Source organism: Protopterus annectens, chromosome 1.part0 (assembly GCF_019279795.1).
Source record: "Protopterus annectens isolate FY-2018-M chromosome 1.part0, PAN1.0, whole genome shotgun sequence".
NCBI lineage: Eukaryota > Metazoa > Chordata > Ceratodontiformes > Protopteridae > Protopterus > Protopterus annectens.
In genome coordinates this window covers 1,131,793,291-1,131,814,479 of record NC_056725.1, presented here as the reverse complement: position 1 = coordinate 1,131,814,479, position 21,189 = coordinate 1,131,793,291, and the positions used below count along the sequence as shown (strand labels likewise).

The following is a 21,189-nucleotide window of genomic DNA, read 5'->3' as shown; positions in this document are numbered from 1 at the left end:
GCATCCAAACTTGAAAACACTGCAACTAACTGCCTGGAAAATTGCTTAAAACCAAACCAAACTGTCTTATCTCAATCCACAAGGAAGACATACTCAGCTAAATGGAAGAGATTCAGATGTCAGTGGCAAACCTAGCACACATCCTAGAATGCTTAGCAGAATTGTTCCACAATGGCCTGTCCTACTCTTCCATTAAGATTCATGCTTCAGCAATTCAGAATACAATATGCATCCTCCTATCTTCTCTGTTAAACCTCCAAGGAGACCTGGGATCTCAATTTTGTGCTGGAAAACATTAATGGCAGTGCAGCCTTTCCTTATTTTTCACCAGGATAGAGTGTCTCTGAGAACCAATCCTACTTTCATGCCAAAGGTGGTATCCAGGGTATCCTTGAACCAAGCTATTCATTTATATACACAGACAACTATGCTACTATCTGGACAGAACTAAAACCAGCAGAAAAAAGGAAAGCAAATTCCAAACAGACAATTTCAAAATGGATCAGCTTTCCGAGGGGTAGAGGTGGCTACCACTTGAGCTCCGGGCATACATTTAGTTTGGCTATGGTATTCTACCCATATGTTATGACTGCAGATGCATCCTTGAAGGACATAGCAGCTAGCTGGGGAATCTATTATGGTGTATTTGTTTGTTTGTATATATGTATATATATATATTTTGCTACTGTTTGGAACATTCAACATTTATCCAAATTTAGCCTTCCTAGAGGGCACCTGGCATCTGGGGCAAGAAACACTGAGGAAAATGGCGTCGGCTGATGCCTTTACCCCAGAAGCGGGAAAGTGCGACATCAGCCGAGGCCAGACCCAGACTTTGAATCGGCCGCCATCAAGGGCTGCCTTCCAGCAGAAGAAAGCAATCCCAAAGTATGATACTGCCACCACCATGCTTCACCATGGGGGTGGTGTTCTTTTGGTGATGTGAAGTGTTGTTTTTGCACCAAACTTGCCTTTTGGAGTTGTGACCAAAAAGTTCAGCCTTTGTCTCATCAGACCATAACACATTTTCCCACATGTGTTTGGGGGACTTGATATGTTGTTTTGCAAATTTTAGTTTGGCTTGGATATTTTTCTGTGTAAGAAAAGTCTTCCATCTTGCAACACTACCCTATAGACCAGACATATGGAGAATACAGGAGATTGTTGTCACATGTAGTACACAACCAGTGCTTGCCAGAAATTCCTGTGGCTCCTTCAATGTTGCTGTGGGTCTATTGGCAGCCTCCCTGATCAGTTTGTGTCTTTTCATCAATTTTGGAGGGACGTCCAGTTCTTTGCATCACTGTTGTCCCATATTTTCTCCACTTTTTGATGACTGTCTTCACTGTGTTCCATGGTATATCCAATACTGTGGAAAGTTTTTTGTACCCTTCTCCTGACTGATACCTTTCAACAATGAGATCCCTTTGATGCTTTGTAAGCTCTCAGCGAACCATGGCTTTTTCTGTAGCAGGCAACTGAGTAAATGTCAGGAAAATTCTACTAGGACAGCTAAACTTTATTTGGGGTTAATCAAGAGTCTCTTTAATTGATGGTAAGTGTGTACCCAAGAAGACCGAATGCTGTAATTAAATCAAAAGGTGCTTCAAAAAAGTATTAGTTTAAGGGTGTGCACACTTATGCAACCAACTTATTATACGTTTTTTTTTTTTTTTATGTTTTTTCCCCTAACAGATTTGTTTGTTTTTCAATCGAATTGTACAGGTTATAGGTCACATTAAAGGTGGGAAAAGTTATGAAATTATTCATTGTGGTCTCATTTTTTTTACATCACAAAAACCTGCCATTTCAACAGGGGTGTGTAAACTTTTTATATCTACTGTATATACATGTATATATACATAAACATACAGATGTATCCAAAGGTATGCAGAAATACAGATAAATGTTGTGTATTTCCACATACATAATACTGTAAATGTAAGACAGAGAAAAAAATTGAGAAATACATGGGGTGTTTGTTAGCCACTACTCTTTGTGATACGTCTGTAATGCATTCGTTATTTCCAAAATAACTGCTGCACATACAAGATGGCTGACTAGATTTCACCACCACATCCTAGAGTAGAGTGGGAGAAGGGCGGTAAAGTCGGAAGTGAATCACTAGCACAGATGTTGCTGCATGCTACAGAGTTCAAACTTTTGATTTTATAATTTGTTAGGTGTCATAAAGGACCATTTACTTGATGTTCAGGAAAAAAGAAGTAAGCATTGCCATGAATATTTCAGAGCAGACAGTTACACTACACAACTTATAACATTGCAAAGTATGATAGAAAGTAATATTTCTAAGAAGACAGCATTGTTTTAAGTTGCATAATGTGTAAGTATGACAGATAACCATATCCATAACCGAAAAGCTGGAGCCAGAAAAAAAATTACAAATAGGAGGACATACTTGTACTTGCAGGAAACAAAGTCATGGATAAGATTTTAATATTATTGGAAACAAATGTCATAGAATACATACAGATACTTCCTATTCATGAGGAATTTGCATGTGATCTGTAAAGGCATAATGCGGTGCTTAATAAATATAAACATAGCACAGTTGTATATGCAGAGACATGTATTACAGGTAAACAAAAATGCCCCCCTCCCAACACACGCACACTTTTTATTATTTCTCTAGCTGATGAGGAAGTCAATAATGCCAGACACAATGAAGGAGCCAGAGAAGTTAACTGAGGTTACATGTGATTATGCAAACTTTAAGCATTTGGTTCAATATCATATGAAGTTTTTTCTTACTTTTTTTTTTTTTTTTTTTTTTTTTTTTAAATAAGCATTCAGAAGTAAGTACTAATGGAAAAATGCGCAGGTAATCTACCATTAAGCAAATGAAACATAATCTATTTTAGTAGCTTATTGCAATTTTTTTATTTTAATGGTTTACCACATCTTATCTTAAACCTGATTTTTTACACTTATGTAGCATAATGCAGAAAATATTGTCACTGTGAAATGCACTGCCATTTCAAACCTTAAAACTGCTTATTACATATGGGGCCTTGCATAATGGTTAAGCTATTTACTTCACAGCCACAAGGTACATTGTTTGATTTTTCACCTTTGAAAAGGAAATTGACTAGGCTTAAAATGGTTCACAGTGGCAGCTAGCTCATTATTTGACTATGGACCTTTAATAAACATTTTCCAGAAGATTATCCACATGTAAATATATACCTCCATTTCAAATGCTATACCTACTTTTTATATGGTAAGTTAAGACTGTTAAAGTATATACTGAAGTAGCACCAAGTTATAAGAAAATGTATTGTCCATTTTGCATGTGTCCTCTACTCTTCCTCTCTCTTTGCTTAGTTTATTATGCATTACTCTATTTCTTTTTTCCCTTTCTATCCCGTCTCTGTTCACTTCTCAGGTCCAGAGATTCCATGTATCTCTTGGGTCAGGGAACATTCCCCCTCTGCATGCCTGTAGACATTATTACAGGGTCTGGGTGGTGGCTGTGATCCTGTAGGCAGCCTGGTAAACCATGAAACTCATAAGCTTTGGAAGTTGGTAGAGGTTATGGTGGAGAGGCAGCTGAGACCCACGAGAGATCATTTTTATCGGGAGCATGACTCACTGCCCCAGTCATTTCCATCCATTGACCTGCAGCAAGGCTTCACTTCCTTAGCATTGGGGTATTCCACTGCACAACTTTCAGGCAGTGGAAACATTTGAGGTCTTGCAGACCAGGGTGTACCTAGCGACAAGTCACCATCACCTCCCTCCTTCCCTAATTCTGCACCCTCTAACCTGCTTCTTTTCAAAATATTCTTTTAAAAAATGAAAAATAGTGAGGTCTCCCCCTGCCAATAATATAAAACCCCTCTTTTCACACCACCTCCAGCAAACTCTTGATGTGTTTCTTCTCTGTGTCCTTATGTTATGAATCCTATTTTTCAGTCATTCCTATTTCCTCCTTTCTCATCTTTTAGTGACATAATTAGGGTGTCCACATAAGGGCACCCCTATAGAAATTGTATAAAACCCCTTTATATTTTTTAAAACTTGTTATAAATAGCTGCAGGCAGCTTGACTTAACTCTTCGTCTATACCTGAAACAAGCTTGTGCATAGCTGCACTTGTCCAAAATATCCAGAATATTCCCAATTCATCTGAGCATTTACATTTGAATGCATCACTTCACACATGCTTAAAGCATAACGTCACCAAGTTTAAGCATTTCATGCAAGTGGGGATTTCTTTGCAAAAGCTTTTGTATTGCTGTAGTCATTGCAAATGATCTGCACTTACTTTATTTACATCTTGGCACAGCATCTCAATCTACATCTAGCCACTGTGAAAGTGAGAACCTCGGGACTATGAATATCACTGTGTGTGTGTATTGTGAGTTAGGGTTCATTTTAGGAACAGATTTATTTTCCATGTGTGTTTGTAGTGGGTATCTGACCTGCCTTGTTTAGTGGTAGTGTTACAGAAAGTGTTTTTAAGGTAAGATGTAGGATTAGATACAGGGCTACAGATTGCAGACATTTTTTTCACCTACTTGTATAGTGAATGTTTCACAGTACCTTACAACACATTAGAAATATTTAATGCACATGTACAATCAGAAAAAAAAAACATCCCACTTTGTCTTTTAGTAAATAAGCTTACACATTCCAATGTTTTTTTTTTTTATTTTATTTGTAGATACAAGAACAGGATTAACTGTGACTGCTGAAAGCAAAATGTAGCATGTTATAAATACTGGTATGACTAAATTGCCTTAAATTTATAGTTTAAAGGTCACTGTAGACATCACATTTTCTTTTTTTATTAATCTGGCATATACTTTAGTAATACTGTACTGTAAAATTGATTTTGAAATTACAGCTGGTCACTCTGCAGCTCATTAATGTGCATATTTATTCAGGATTATATTGCCTTTACTTACAAGATTAAGCAGTCTCACTATCCCTACTGATTTTTCTGAACATGGGGGATGAGACCATTTAACACTGGGTGCAAATCCATTGTAGAGTGTTTGCCACTGTGTGTTGTACTACTGAGATTAAAATGGTGCACCGTACAATTTAATTATGAAGTTTGCTATAGTGCATTATACAGCTGAGATCAAATAATGTAGTGTACTATATCGGAAGTATTGACTTCATTTGATCATCAACCTGTGGGATGTCGGTTCTGGACCGGATCCGAGATGGCAGCTTCACCAGCATCTGATCCGAGCTCCAAGCTCCTCCTCTTACCCATAATGCCCCTCCATCTCCTTCCTTCCCTCAGATCTCGTTTGCCACGGCTTTGACAAGCAGCGTGGTCCCAGAGCTCCAGGCATGGTAGGTGTGGTTTTTGGCTATTTTTGGGTGTTAGTGTTGCTGTTAGTTCAGGCAGGTTACCTTTTACCTTTGCTTAACCCCCCTTTCATTTTGCGTCGTGTTTCTGCCTAAAAAAAAAAGTTTTGCTGTAGCAGTTAGAGTAGGCCTTCTCTCCCTTCCCCCTCCTTGCTAGTGAGTCGTGTGAGTGGTGTGGTTGGGCTGGTTAAGGCCTTGTGCCTCATACTTAACTTTGTTGACATGGCAGATCAGCAATCTAAACTGGTCTTCAGAAAATGCACAGTGTATAGCCATAAGTTGTCACTGGCTGATGGCCGCACACTGTGTGTGGTGTGTTTGGGGGCAGCCCATCTTTCCATGGACTGCCCTATTTGTGCGGTGTTCAACCCCAGGGCCCTGAAGGATCGCAGGGCAAAATTGATCCTTAAAGGACTTCTCCGTACTTCAGAGGTGGCTTTCTCCACTTCTGTTATGGTCATGGCCGTGACCACTTCTTCAGCCACTCTGTCTTCCACTCCCTCCCAGGCCGGGACTCAGCCTCTGGTACATAGGCCTGGGGACAGGGAGCCTAGAAAAGAGAACAAAGACAGAGTAAGAGAGACAAAGGTAGGAAGAGATCCCCAGACCAGACGGATCTAGTGGGTCCTCCTCAGAAACAACAGGTAGATTCCAGGCCAGTTTCCCCTTGGCTCCAATCACCCAGATTCTCGCTGGAGGAGCCTAGACCTTCTTCCAGGGTCTCTGTACATCAACCCTCCCTGTTGGCATCAGTGGCCTCGTCGCAGTCCACCAGATGTTTGAGTGAGGCGGACATGGACAAAATGATGCGAAGGTTTATTCACATCCATATTCAGATGGGGGTCTTGCCAGCACCCTCACCCTCTGGAGGGGGGAGATCTCTTCCCTTCTTTTCCCCGATATCTCCTTCTCCGGTCCGACCCCTGGTATCTGAGTTTGTGGATCCGTGAGGTCCTGAAGGGGTTGGCGCCGATAGTACCAAGTACCTAGACGCCGGCTGTTACATTGAGTGCATCGGATCCGACTAGTTCGGACCCAAGTGGTTCTCCGAGATGAAGCCTGGGTGTCAGATCCGAGGGGTTGGGTCTTTCTCCTTTGGCACCAGTTTTGGGTCAGGGCCCTCCCCTCGGCATCTTGGCTCCGATCCCCATGTCGGATCTAGGAAGAGCAGCCTCCTTATTAGTCTCCCAGGAGGCTCGCTCCCCCTTGGCTTTCAATGTGGTGGAGAGGGTTCTCTCCAGTGGATTGAGGACCCTGGCCATTTCCTCAGCCTCTGTCCCGACTCCCTCGCCTCTGGGTCCGTCTTCAGCCATTTTGTCTGTGCAGGGACAGCCCATGCTCGATGTGCCCCAGATAGTTTACCTTGAGGAACCACAGGTAGTTTGCGAGACCTCTCCAGAGAGTCCCACTGAAGAGATTCCTTGCAAACGAATGTGCAAAATTAGAAACCTGGACTCCTCTCCAGGGTCCCTCACTGAGGAATACCAATTTGGAGGAAGGGGAATGCTACCCCTGATCACCCCCTGACTATGTCTTCTTTGGAGACATCATGGAAATCCGGCGCCAGCCGGGGGAGGGTTGGTCCACCCCAAGCCTTCCTCAGACAAGTCGGTATTTCTGGAGGCCTTCGGCACGGGCCCGTCTACCTCCTGGGTGTCCCCCCCCCCCACAGATCCCTTGGTGGACCTTATTACCACCAGGTCATGGAAGGAGCCAGACACTGTGGAGCCAATCTCCAAGCGCCCCAACAAAATCCTGAGCCCTACTGTAGACAGACCTAGTTGAAACAAGGGGTCCCCAGTGGATGCCATGGTGGTAGTGGCTGCAACTAAGAAAGAACTAGCCCAGGAAAGTTCTACAGTCCATCCCCCCGACCGATATTCCAGGATGATGGACCATCTGGGAAAGCAGACTTATGCTTCAGCTACCTTTTCTATAATGGTGCTGAATTATCTGGCTCACGTAACCTGACTGCAGCGAGACCTGGTCAAGGAATTCACTGATTCACCCCCAGAGTCCATGTCACTGGAGGATAAACGCATATTCTCTGCACAAATGGTCACTCTCAAAGTGGTTTCTAATATGTCCATGTGCCTCCTTTCACCTGCTACTGAAGGAGCAGCAAGGGTGGCCGGGTTTGGCATTGTCTTGAGGTGACACGCCTGGCTCAGGCTATGTCAGTTTACGGAACCCTTTAAGGTTTCTTTCGTGAATGCCCCTTATGATGGCTCTTCCTTTTTTGGGAAGACAGTTCGTGAGACATTGGTCCAGAGTGAAAAGGACGGGAAGACACTGCCATCAGGACCCGCTTCTCTAATCCCCAAAGATCCTTTTCCAGGAATCAGCGGGGGCAAAAGAAGATGTGGCTCCAGACGCCTCAGTATTCCCAGGACACGCAGGACTCGTCTTCCCCTAGAGGCAGAGGGGACAAGACAGATGCCAGCCCAGAGGAGGAGGGGGACCAAGAAATTTCAGGTTTCGAGAACCATTCTTGGACAGGCCCGGGCAGCAGCCCTGAGGGGTTGCCCAACTGCTCTTCTCTGGAGGTAGTCAGGGGTCCTCTTTTGTGGCACCAGACAGCATGGGAGTCAATGTCATCAGACCGTTGGGTGATTCAAATAATATCCAGAGGTTATGCCATTCCCTTTGTCTATCCTCCCATCCCCCCAAAACACCTCCCGGATGTTCCACTCGCACAAAGGGAGGTAGCAGCACTCAAAATAGAAAAGCTGCTCAGAAAGAGTCATCCAGCCAGTCCCACAAGATCAGTCTGGATCAGGCATCTATTCCAGGTTCTTTTTAGTTTAAAAAAAAAACAGGGGATGGAGGACATTTCCATTCTGAACCTGTCAGTTGCCAAAGAGAAGTTCTGGATGGTTACTCTACAATCCATCCTGCCTTAGCTGCAGGAGAACGACTGGATGTGCTCAGTAGATCTCCAGGACGCGTACTACCATATAAAGATGTACAGATGCTCCAGGAGGTTCCTCCACTTTTGGCTAGTGGCCAATCACTATCAATTCCGAGCCCTACCCTTCGGTCTCACCACAGCCCCCAGGGTGTTCACCAAGGTCATGGCCGTAGTAATGGCCTACCTGAGGCTTCAGGGGATACAGGTCTACCCGTACCTGGACGATTGGCTACTTTCTGCTCCCACCAGGTGTCTACTTTGTCAGGCCAGAGACTATTTCCTGAAAATGTCAGACTTGTTGGGCATTACAATCAACATATCCAAGCCTTCTCTAGACCCTGTTCAGGTCTTAGATTACATAGGAATGAGAATAGATATGTTACAAACCAAGGTCTTTCTGACTACAGAGAGAGTTCGAAATGTACGACTTCATGTGCCAATGATCCTTCAGTCTCATCTTCCTCAAGATGAGGTGGTTTTACGAGCCCTAGGTTCTATGGCAGCCACCATTACTCTTCTCCCCTGTGCTCATCTGCATATGCGGGTACTACAGTGGACTCCAGCGGTTCAGTGGTCATCACTAGATCTACCGTTGACACATCCGATTCATATAAGCAATGCTTGCAGCCAGTCCCTCCTCTGGTGGATACACTCCTCGGATCTAATCGAGGGACGAACTTTTGTAGCAGCCCCTCCCCAAGCCACAGTGACCACGGATGGCTCCCAACTAGGGTGGGGGGACATTGCTTGGGCAGGACAATCCAAGGCACGTGGTCCCTGATCGAGACCAAATTGCATATTGTCATTCTAGAGATGAGTTAGTGTTACAGGCCCTTTATGCCTTCTTTCTTCTGGGAACTATTGCAATTCAGAAGGGCAACATGTCAGTGGTCTGGTACATCAGCAAACAAGGGGGAACCAGATCTTATCCTCTTTGTCACGAGGCCATGAGAGTGTAGGAATGGGTGATCTCCACCAACCGTTTTCTGGTAGCAACGCACATTCCAGGTTGATTCAACATACTGGCGGACACACTGAGCAGAACTATCCTTCAGTAGCGGAGCAGATCGTCCTCCAGTGGGATTGGCATTGCTGTGATCTCTTTGCATCTTCTTCCAACGTGAAATGCAGCGAGCTCTTTGCACTGATCCTCCCACAGGGGGAGTTCCCAGGGACATTCTGGTCCATGCTTGGCCTCCCGGTCTTCTTTATGCTTATCCCCCTTTACCTCTCATGACAAAACTTCTCCAGAAGGCTCGCCGGTTGGAGAGCAGATTCATCCTCATTGCCCCATTCTGGGCTCGCCAAGTCTGGTTTCCCTTTCTTTGATCTCCTCTGATAGTTCCTCCTTGGATCTTGGATCCGATACTGGATCTCATTTCGCACCCCCCGAGGGTCTCTCATCAAGACCTGGGCAGTCTGAAGCTCACTGCTTGGCTGTTCCAGTTCCCTTGATTGCTTGGACTTCCAGTCTGTCTTCCCTGGTTAAGACTATTCTGGTGGCAGCTCATAAGTCATCTACCAGGAAAATCTATAGTAGCAAATGGAAATGTTTTTCTATCTGGGCTTCTCAGGGGGATTTGGACCCTTTCACAGCTCCTGTTCCAGTGGTCCTTGTGTTCTTGGCATACATTTTCCAGCAGGGTACCAGCTCATCTGCAGTAAAAATTCAACTGGCTGCCATTTCCAATTTCCATGTAGGTGAGAACATTGCTTCTTTAGCTTCCTCCAGACTTTGCAAAACCTTTATTAAAGGTACCTTTCTTTTAAGACCCCCAGTTAAAGATCCTACCCCTCCTTGGGACCTTACCCTAGATTTGAAGTAGTTAACTTAATTTATCTGCAACTTGTGGGTATTCAGATCCATATCGGATCCGAGCCAGCAACATTTTATCAAGCATCTGCTCCAAGCTCCTCCCCTTACCCATAATCCCTCACCTCTTCTACCTTCCCCCAGATCTTGTTTGCCGCTTCATGCGTATGCATTGTGGTCTCTCTAGCTCCAAGTTGGGTAGTGTAAGTGGAACTTTTGATTCTTTAGTTAGTGTGTGAGAGTAGTTGTTTGTGATAGCACTTCCTCCCCTTCGTCTTGTCATCGGTTTGTTAAAAAAAAAAAAAAAAAAAAATAGTAGTTAGAAAGTTTGTGTTTCTTTCTTGAATAGAGTAGGCCTAGCCAACCCCTGAGTGTGCTTGTGTCTAGTTTAGCATTTGGCTCAGTGGAGTGTATTATGGCTGACCAGCCTAAACCAATGTTCAAGAAATGCACAGACTGTGGCCACAAGCTTTCACCCGGCTGATGGCCACACTGTGTGTGTTATTTGCCTTGGCATTCCCCATCTTAGTTTGACATGTGCTGTGCTAGCAGGGTTCAGTCCCAGAGCCCTTAAATAAAGGAAGGTGAAACTGGTAACCCAAGGGCCTGCTACCAGTTTCTGCCTTAGAGACGACGGCCTCAACATTGGCTCCTGTAGCCGATCAACCCCCCCCCCCTCAGGCTGGGACTCAACCTCCCTCTAAGCCTGCTGAGGTGGAGACAAAAGCTGCAGATAAGGACAAAAAAGAGAGAGAGAAAAGGGTAGAGAGGCACCGCAAGTGATCTCCTGAGCGGGAACCTTTTCCCAGTCCACCTGTGAAAGTTGTTAGGACCACTTCTCCTCGACTCCATTCCCTGAGGTTCTCCCTGGAGCCGACGGAGCCCTTGGATTGGAAGTCTTCTTTGAGGTCGTCTCATAGGGCCAGATCCGAGTCGGTTGCCTCCTCACAGTCGACTCAGAATCTAGCGGTGCTTGACGTGGACAATGTGTAGATTCATTCTGACCCAAATCTAAATGGGAGTCTTGCCAGGCCCCTCTCAGGCTGGAGAGGGGACCTCTATGCCCTTCTTCCATCCTATCTCTCCTTCCCCGATCCGACCTTTGGTCTCAGGGTTTATGGATCTGAGAATCCTCTGAGCTGGGGGTTCGGCGCCGACGGTTCCTCCAACCTCAACGCCGGCCATTACCTTGAGTTCCTCGGATTGTTCAGATCCGAGCAACTCTCGGGGCCAAGAACAGGGAGCCGGATCCGAGGGAACGGAGATGTCTTCAGCTCCGACTTTGTCAGATACGAGCCATTCCTTTGGAACCCTGGCTACCTTGGCCTCGGCCCCGATCCTCACAATGAAGCTGGGGAGAACTTCTTCCTTGTTGGTTGCCAAGGAGGTGCACTGTCTTTCGGCCTTCGACGTGGTGGAGAGGGTTCTCTCCCAGGGATTGAGACTCCAGCCCATTACATTGGACTCCACCCAGGCTGCCTTGGATTTGGTCACTACTCCCATCAGCCCTTCCCAGGGACAGCCCATGCCAGAGGACCCCCAGGTGGATCCCATTGTGGAACTCCCCATGACTTACGAGCCCTCTTCAGAGAGTCCCACTGAGGAGACCCCACGTAAGCATTCATGTAAGAGGAGGCACATGGACTCCCCCGAGTCTCTCACAGAAGATACTGACTTGGATGAAGGTGAAGGTTCTCCCAGGTCACCTCCCGAGGATGTCTCCTTTGGAGACATCATGGAAATCCTCCGCCAGAGGGAAGTTTAGTCAGACCCAAAACCCTCAATGGACGAATTAGTATTCTTGGAGGCCTTTGGCATGGGCCCATCTACATCCTGGGTGTCCCCTCCTGCAGATCCATTAGTGGATCTTATCACCACGTGGGCATGGAAGGAGCCTGACACCATAGAGCCAGTACCCAAATGCCCAGACAGGATCCTTTCTCCTCCCACAGACAGACAGGCTTGGTACAAGGGATCCCCTGTGGACGCTATGGTGGTGGCAGCTGCCACCAAGAGAGAACTGGCTCAGCAAAGTTCTTTGGTCCACTCTCTGGACAAAGAGTCTAGGGCGGTGAACCGCTTTGGGAAGCAAGTTTTTTCTTCAGCGACATTTTCCATACGAGCGCTGAATTATTTGGCACACGTCATTCGACTCCAGCGAGACCTGGTCACGGAATTCTCTTTGTCGCCCCCAGAGTCCTTGTCACCAGAGGACAAGCGGCTGTTCTCTGCAAAAATGTTGACTCTGAAATCCGTTTCTAACACGTCCATGCGTCTTCTTTCCCATGCCACAGAAGGAGCGGCTAGGGTGGCTGGGACTGGCGTAGCTATGAGGCGGCACGCCTGGCTCAGACTCTGTCATTTCACGGATCCCTTCAAGGATCTTTCACGAATGCTCCCTTTGATGGTTCCTCCCTTTTTGGGAAGACAGTTTGCGACACCTTAGTCCAGAGCAAGAAGGATGGGAAGACTCTGTCTGCCATTGGAGTCCGCTTCTCTAGCCCTCAAAGATCCTTTTCTAGGAATCAGAGAGGGCAGAAGAAGTTCTGGTTCACAAAATCTCAGTTTTCCGCTGACACTCAGGATAACTCATCCCCTAGAGGCAGAGAGGGACAAGACAGATGCCACCCCAGAGGCAGAGTGGGTCCGAGGAACTTTGGGTCGAGGGAGACCTTCTCGAACCGACCCGCACAGCAACCCTGAGGGGTTGCCCAACTGTCCTACTCTGGAGACAGTCGAGGGAAGATTGTCATTGCACCTAATGGCTTGGGAGTCCATTACGACGGACCGTTGGGTGCTCCAAATAATATCCAGAGGATACTCCATCCCATTCATCACCCCACCTTTACAATCAGATTGCCTCCCGGATGTCCCACCTGCGCAAAGGGTGGCTGCAGCGCATGAGATTTCAAAGCTGCTTTACAATCAGGCCATCAAATCGGTCCTCCCAGATCAGTCTGGATTAGGCGTTTACTCCAGGTTCTTTTTAGTGCCAAAAAAGATGAGACCTCAGACCATATTGGACCTGTCTACCCTGAACCTGTCGGTAGCTAAGCAGAAATTCCGGATGGTCACCTTACAGTCCATCCTACCTTATCTCCGAGGATGTGACTGGATGTGCTCAATAGACCTCCAGGATGCTTACTACCATATCAAGATTTGCAGAAGCTCCAGGAGATTTCTTCACTTCCGGCTGGGAGCCAATCATTTCCAGTTCAGAGCCCTACCTTTTGGTCTCACCACAGCCCCCAGGGTGTTTACCAAGGTTATGGCAGTAGTACCGGCTCACACGAGGCCTCAGGGAATTCAGGTGTTTCCTTACCTAGACGATTGGCTCCTCGCTGCTATCACCAAGCATATACTTTGCATGGCCAGAGACTCCTTCATGCATCTTGCAGTCAATCTAGGGATCACCATCAACATCTCCAAGTCCCGCCTAAATCCGACATGGACCTTGGAATTCATAGGGGCACAGTTGGACACTCTACTATTACAAGATTTTCTCACTCAGGACAGGATCCAGAACCTACAGGCCCATGTGTCAGTGATCCTTGGCCCCAGGATACCGATGGTGAGCGACATTCTCCACACCCTAGGCTCCATGGCAGCAGCAATTTCAATTCTACCATGTGCGCACCTTCACCTGAGGGTGTTTCAGTGGACCTTGGCAGTTCAGTGGTCTTGGTTAGACCTCCCCATGGACTACCCTATACGGATTAGCAAAGCCTGCAAGACTTCTCTTCTTTGGTGGCTCCAATCGCCAGAAATCTTGGCAGGTCGCCCATTCTTAACATCCCCAGCCCAAGCCAAAGTTACTTTTTGGGAAGGACAGTCCAAGGCACGTGGTCCCAAACCGAGACCAGATTGCATGATTGCATATCAATGTGCTGGAGATGAGGGCAGTGCTTTTAGCGTTGCAAGCCTTTCACACTTTTCTCCTCCCGGGGACGATTGCAGTTCAGTCAGACAACATGTTCGCTGTCTGGTACATCAACAAACAAAGAGGGACTAAATCTTACCCTCTCTGCTGCGAGGCCATGAGAGTGTGGGAGTGGGCAATTTCCACCAGTCTGTTTCTGATCGCAACGCACATCCCAGGACGCTCCAACATTTTAGTGGACAGATTAAGTCAGGCTATTCTAATGCCATACGAGTGGTCTCTGAAACAGTCAATAGCGGAGGAGATCTTCCTAGCGTGGGGTCACCCTTGCTGCGATCTCTTCACATCTCCTTCCAATGCAAAGTACAGCGAGTTCTTCGCTCTAATCCCCTCCCCAGGGGACTCCCCCAGAGACACTCTAGCCCATGCTTGGTCTCCCAGGTTACTGTATGCTTATCCACCACTACCTCTAATTCCGAAGTTTCTTCAGAAAGCATGCCGACTGGGGTGCAAAGTGATCCTCATTTCCCCATTCTGGCAGTGTCAATTGTGGCTCCCCTTCCTCTGGTCTTATGCTCTAACTCCCCCATGGATTCTAGATCCCTGCCTGGATCACGTATCCCATCCCTCAGGCATCAGTCCACCCGACCTGGACAGCCTCAAGCTGACGGCTTGGTTACTCCAGTTCCCCTGATCGCTAGGATTCCCGGTTTATCATCTTTGGTAAAGAGTATTCTGGTGGCATCCCTCAAAGCTTCCACTAGAAGGTTTACCACAGCAAATGGAAATGCTTCTCTATCTGGGCTTCTCAGAGAAACATAGATCCATTTGCTGCCTCGGTTCCTGCAGTCTTGGAGTTTTTGTCATATATTTTTCAACAAGGGGCTAGTTCCTCTACAGTGAAAGTACAACTGGCAGCCATATCTAATTTTCATACTGGTGAAAATTTGAATGCTCTGGCCTCCTTGAGATTGTGCAAGGCCTTTCTAAAAGGTACTTTTCTCTTGCACCCCCCAGTTAAGAATTCCATCTCCCCTTAGGACCTTACTCTAGTTCTGCAGGCATTTGTGGCACCCCCTTTTGAACCAGCAGCGTCAGTAGACTTAAAATTTCTGCCCTGGAAGACAGCCTTTTTAGTGGCCATTACTTTGGCTAAAAGGGTTTCTGAGATCCAAGCTTTGTCTGCCGTGCCCCCCTACTTGATTTTTCATAAAGACAGGGTTTCGCTTTGCACGAACCCTTCTTTCTTATCGAAAGTGGCTTCTGAATCTAACATTAACCAGATGATTAATCTGCCTGTATTCTTTCCAAATTTCCAGAACAAGGGTGAATATAAGCTGCACTTGCTAGATGTTCATAGACAGCTTTGTTTCTATCTACATAGGACTAAGCAATTTTGTAAGTCTGACCAATTATTCGTGTCCTTTTCTAGACCCTTTTTGGGCAAGGCCATTTCCAAGGTCTCTTTAGCCAGGTGGATTACACAATGTATACTGCAAATCTATAGGGATAAAGACCTATCCCCACCTGGTCCTATTAAAGCCCATTCCACCATATCTATGGCAACTTCTGCTGCTTTTTGGTCTAGGGTTTCTCTGGATGATATCTGTGCAGCAGTGACCTGGGCAAGGTCACATGCATTTATCTCTCATTATAAGTCTGATTTGATCTCTAGAGGGAGAGCATCCTTTGGCTCTACGGTGCTCAGGAATATCCTTCCATGAGGGCCTCCCAGGAGTTTTGGTAGCTGGGGAGTCTGTCCCACAGGTTGCAGGTAAGTGAAGTTAACTACTTCAGATAAAGAAGTTATGTACTCATCATAACGTTCCATGTGAGTAGTTATACTTCATTTTCTGCAACCGTCCCTCCCTCCTTCCTCCAAACCTGTTCTAGGTTAACGTTATTAAGTTGCTCATAGTTTGGCTAGTGGCAAACTTGATCTGAGGGAAGGTAGGAGAAGTGAGGGATTATGGGTAAGGGGAGGAGCTTAGAGCAGATGCTTGATAAAATGTTGCCGGCTCCGATCCGATATGGATCCGAATACCCACAGGTTGCAGAAAATGAAGTATAACTACTCGGATGGAACATTATGGTGAGTACATAATTTCTTTTTTTACAAGCTTTGATTGCTCCACCCTTTGAGCCTGCTGCTTCTGTGGATTTGAAATTTTTATCTTTGGAGGATAACCTTTCTAGTGGCTATTACCTTGGCTGGGAGAGTGTCCAAACTCTAGACATTATCTGTCAAACCTCCATATATGATTTTTCATAAAGATAGCGCTTCACCTCATACTAATCCCTCTTTTTTTGCCTAAAGTGGCCTCTGAAACAAATGTCAATCAATCAATTTGCCTGTTTTATTTCCAAATTTTCAGAACAGAGGTGAATATAAATTACATTTATTAGACATGCATAGACAAGTACGTTTCTACTTAACAGGACTAAATCCTTTTGCAAGTCTGATGATCAGTTGTTTGTATCCTTTGCTACACCCTTTCTGGACAAACTGGTTTCTAAGGTAACCGTTGCTAGATGGATTTCCCTTTGCATCCTTCAGGTTTATAAAGACAAAGGTATGTCCCTTCTGGGTAGGATAAATGCTCATTCTACCAGGTCCTTGGCTACGTCAGCTGCCTTTTGGTCTAGAGTGTCTTTAGATGATATTTGTTCAGCGGCTACTTGGTCCTCATCTCATACCTTCATTTCTCATTATAAATTGGATGTGATTTCCAGGGGGAGAGCATCCTTTGGCTCCGCGGTGCTCCAAAATATCCTTCCATGAGGGTCACCCAAGGATTTTGGTAGCTGGGGACTCTGTTCCACAGGTTGATGATCAAATGAAGTAAACTCACCATAATGTTCCATCTGAGTAGTTGGACTTCATTTGTCATCAACCATCCCCCCTCCTTCCCACTGACCTTCTCATTATGTTTTCTGCATTGGCAGGAAGGAAAGAGCACCTTGCGGCTCTCTTGTTTATCTTTGTTAGTGAAAGTTTTTTGGATCGGATTCCTGTGAGGGGTATAGCAAACTTGATCTGAGGGAAGGAAGGAGATGGAGGGGTATTATGGTTAAGGGGAGGAGCTTGGAGCTCGGATCAGATGCTGGTGAAGCTGCCATCTCGAATCTGACATCCTACAGGTTGATGACAAATGAAGTCGAACTACTCAGATGGAACATTATGGTGAGTACATAACTTCTTTTTAACTGTGATACTCCTTAAAATCAAACATTTTGGATTCCAACTGTGATATAATTTTCTTTGTTTTTCCCTTTAAGGAAGAACCAAAACTGGATGTCCTTATCAACAATGCTGGAGTCTTTCAGTGTCCGTACATGAAGACGGAGGATGGCTTTGAGATGCAGTTTGGTACAAACCACTTGGGACACTTTTTACTTACAAATCTTCTCCTTGACCGTCTTATCAAATCAGCCCCAAGCAGGATTGTGGTGGTTTCATCCTCACTCTACAAATATGGTGAAATAAATTTTGAAGACTTGAATAGCGTACAGAGCTATGACAAAGGTTTTGCTTACAGTAGAAGTAAACTTGCTAACATACTGTTCACTCATGAACTGGCAAAACGCTTGGAAGGCACTGGGACTACTGTAAATGTGGTGCATCCAGGAATAGTTAAAACAAATCTTGGTAGATATATTAATATTCCTTTTTTTGCCAAGCCTTTGTTTAATGCAGTTTCTTGGGCATTCTTTAAAACCCCTCTACAGGGAGCACAAACATCTATATATTTGAGCTCTTCCCCTGATGTAGAGGGGGTATCTGGTAAGTATTTTGGTGACTGCAAAGAAGAGACACTTCTTCCAAAGGCAACAGATGATGCAGTGGCTAGAAAACTGTGGGATATCAGTGAAGTAATGGTTGGCCTAACAAAGTAGGTAATCCACTGCAGTAGTTTCTGTAGTTCAAGCTATGTAACGAGTGCATTGCCATTTCAGACTTGAAATTAATTTATTCTGTGCTCAATAAACCTAGGTTTGATTTTCTGGAGTAAAGAGTAAACACATTTTTTACATTATGGGAGTTCAAGGTTTTCTGATTACGAAGTCATCGTCTGTGCAACCACAGACTGTTCTTCAGGATGATTTAATCTTATTTGGTTATTGAAATTTAAATTGCTAGCAGTCATTAAAGTAAGTGTATGTACTTGGAAATTTAGGTAAATGTAGGTGATCAATAAGGGTTATCCAAGGCAAGTTAATGTGTCAGATTATAGGCCATGCCTTTAGGTAAGATCATAACAGATGTGGGTACTCTAAGCAAGATGTTTTTAACCTAGATTTGAAGGTTTCGGGGAGAAAATAGTTTTGAATATGAATATGTTTTTTTAATTCCTTAAAGAGATAATCACCTGCTAAATGTCCTTTTTTTTCAGCCTAGTCTTACTGTGGAGGCTGGAGCTAACAGTTTGTTTGAGTTTAAACAATTTGACAGGTTGACGAAAACGAGCTGTATAGTGTGAAAATTCAAGTTAATAGCTTGAATTGACACCTACATTGGTCTAGTAAGGATACTTGTTTTAATTTTTTTTAAATCACTAAGACCAACGCAGTGCTTAGATGAGAAACTTTTTTTCTTGCATCATTCCCATTCCCATTCACTTTCACTTAGGGATACTTAAAAGTGGTACCTGGATGCTGCAGATACTGCATCAGTGAAGTGTCATGTGCAGAGGTAAAGCTAAGTGCTTATTACATTATGTCTCATTTAGTCAGTTTTTGGGATGATGTCTGATACAAGAAAAAAATGATTCGTGAGATCAACAGAAACTAGACAACCATTATACTGCTTTTCTTCATGCACTAGTTGTAGAAAAAAGGTAGATGTGTGCAAGCACAGGTGCACATGGGCACACATGTACACACTTCACACTCAAACAGAACAAGTGGCTGAGGTCCATTTAACAAATTGCTCTCTGTTGCTCTTCAGAAACTCACTGGTGAAGTTATGACATTTAAATGCAATACTTCTGCGTCTGAATATGCTTGTGATCTTGTAGAGATTGTATGAAAAAATGTATGGCAAGCAAACTTCAAATGTGCACTTCATCTATTGCTAATGCTGTCACATTTTTGAAGGGTATTAGTCTGTTTCTAAAAAAATCAGGTTTCTCAGCTGTGGCTTGCATTCCGTTCATGGTGTCCACTATAAGAAACAAATAAATGTAATTTTTATATCGATAGCACTCCTGCATTCCTTCTGACTTGTATGTTTTGTCTGATAGTGGTTTCTCTCACTGTTTTCCATACTTTTGTGTTTTTCTTTCTGCTTCATATTTAATCACTTTTTTTAGATTTCTTTCTAGCTAATTAAAATAAATGGTATATGCTCTTTCTAGTCCTATTTTTGATTTTATCAGTGGAGTTCTGAGGTGCATGGCAAAGAGAGAGGTGGCGAAGGCTAAGGATAAGGCATATGAAGAGTTGTATAAAAGGCTGGACACTAAGGAGGGAGAAAAGGACCTGTACCGATTGGCTAGACAGAGGGACCGAGCTAGTAAAGATGTGCAGCCGGTAAGGGTGATAAAGGATAATGGGGGAAATATACTCACAAGCGAGGAGAGTGTGTTGAGCAAATGGAAAGAGTACTTTGAGGGGCTGATGAATGAAGAGCATGAGAGGGAGAGAAGATTGGATGATGTGTGGACAGTGAATCATGAAGTGCAGTGGATTAGCAAAGAAGAAGTAAGGACAGCTATGAAGAGGATGAAGAACGGAAAGGCTGTTGGTCCAGATGACATACCTGTGGAAGCATGGAGGCGTTTAGGTGAAATGGCAGTGGAGTTTTTAACTAGATTGTTTAATGAAATCTTGAAAAGTGAGAGGATGCCTGAGGAATGGAGAAAAAGTGTTTTGGTACAAATTTTTAAGAATAAGGATGATGTGCAGAGCTGTAGTAACTACAGAGGGATTAAACTGATCAGTCACAGCATGAAGTTATGGGAAAGAGTAGTGGAAGCTAGGTTAAGAAGGGAGATGATGATTAGTGATCAGCAGTATGGTTTCATGCCAGGAAAGAGCACTACAGATGCGATGTTTGCTCTGAGAAGGTTGATGGAGAAGTACAGAGAAGGTCAGAAGGAGTTGCATTGTATCTTTGTGGATTTAGAGAAAGCATATGACAGGGTGCCTAGAGAGGAGTTGTGGAATTGTATGAGGAAGTCTGGAGTGTCAGAAGTATGTAAGAGTGGTACAGGATATGTACAAGGGTAGTGTGACAGCGGTGAGGTCTCCTGTGGGAGTGATGGATGCGTTTAAGGTGGAGGTGGGATTACATCAAGGATCAGCTCTGAGCCCTTTCTTATTTGCAATGGTGATGGACAGGTTGACAGACGAGATCAGACAGGAGTCCCCGTGGACAATGATGTTTGCAGATGACATTGTGATCTGTAGTGAGAGTAGGAAACAGGTGGAGGAGACCCTGGAGAGGTGGAGATATGCTCTAGAGAGAAGAGGAATGAAGGTCAGCAGGACTAAGACAGAATATATGTGCGTGAATGAGAGGGAGGATAGAGGAATGGTGAGGATTCAGGAAGTAGAGGTGGCAAAGGTGGATGAGTTTAAGTACTTGGGATCAACAGTTCAGAGTAATGGTGAGGATGGAAGAGAGGTAAAGAAGTGAGTACAGGCAGGATGGAGTGGGTGGAGAAGAGTGTCAGGAGTGATGTGTGATGGACGAGTACCAGTAAGAGTGAAAGGGAAGGTCTACAAGAGGGTAGTAAGACCAGCTATGTTATATGGGTGGCACTGACAAAAAGGCAGGAGTCTGAGCTTGATGTGGCAGAGTTGAAGAAGTTAAGATTTTCACTGGGTGTGACGAGGATGGACAGGATTAGGAATAAGTATATTAGAGGCTCAGCCCAGGTTGGAAGGTTTGGAGACAAAGCCAGAGAGGCAAGATTACGTTGGTTTGGACATGTGCTGAGGAGGGATGCAGAGTATATTGGGAAAAAGATGCTAAGGATGAAGCTGCCAGGTAACAGGAAAAGATGGAGGCCTAACATAAGGTTTATGGATGTGGTGAGAGAGGACATGCAGGTGGTTGGTGTGACAGAGCAAGATTCAGATGACAGGAAGAAATGGAAACGGTTGATCTGTTGTGGCGATCCCTAACGGGAGCAGCCGAAAGAAGAAGTGGAGTTCTGTTAAATTATACCCTTTTCTTCATTACTGAAAGCTACTTTGGTGTTTCCTGTTCTTAAGTGTGGTGACAGACATTAAC

General features: G+C 44.8%; 1 protein-coding gene across 1 annotated transcript in view; it reads left to right on the top strand.

The window, feature by feature from the left end:
- The window catches only part of LOC122796511 (retinol dehydrogenase 14-like), a 177,596-nt gene extending 158,443 nt beyond the window's left edge, over positions 1-19,153 (top strand). Inside the window, exon 2 of the mRNA XM_044065054.1 lies at positions 17,229-19,153. Coding sequence (XP_043920989.1) covers positions 17,229-17,846 — 618 coding nt within the window. The 3' untranslated portion in view covers positions 17,847-19,153. The remainder of the gene's footprint in view (positions 1-17,228) is intronic.
- The last annotated feature ends 2,036 nt before the right edge of the window (positions 19,154-21,189 follow it).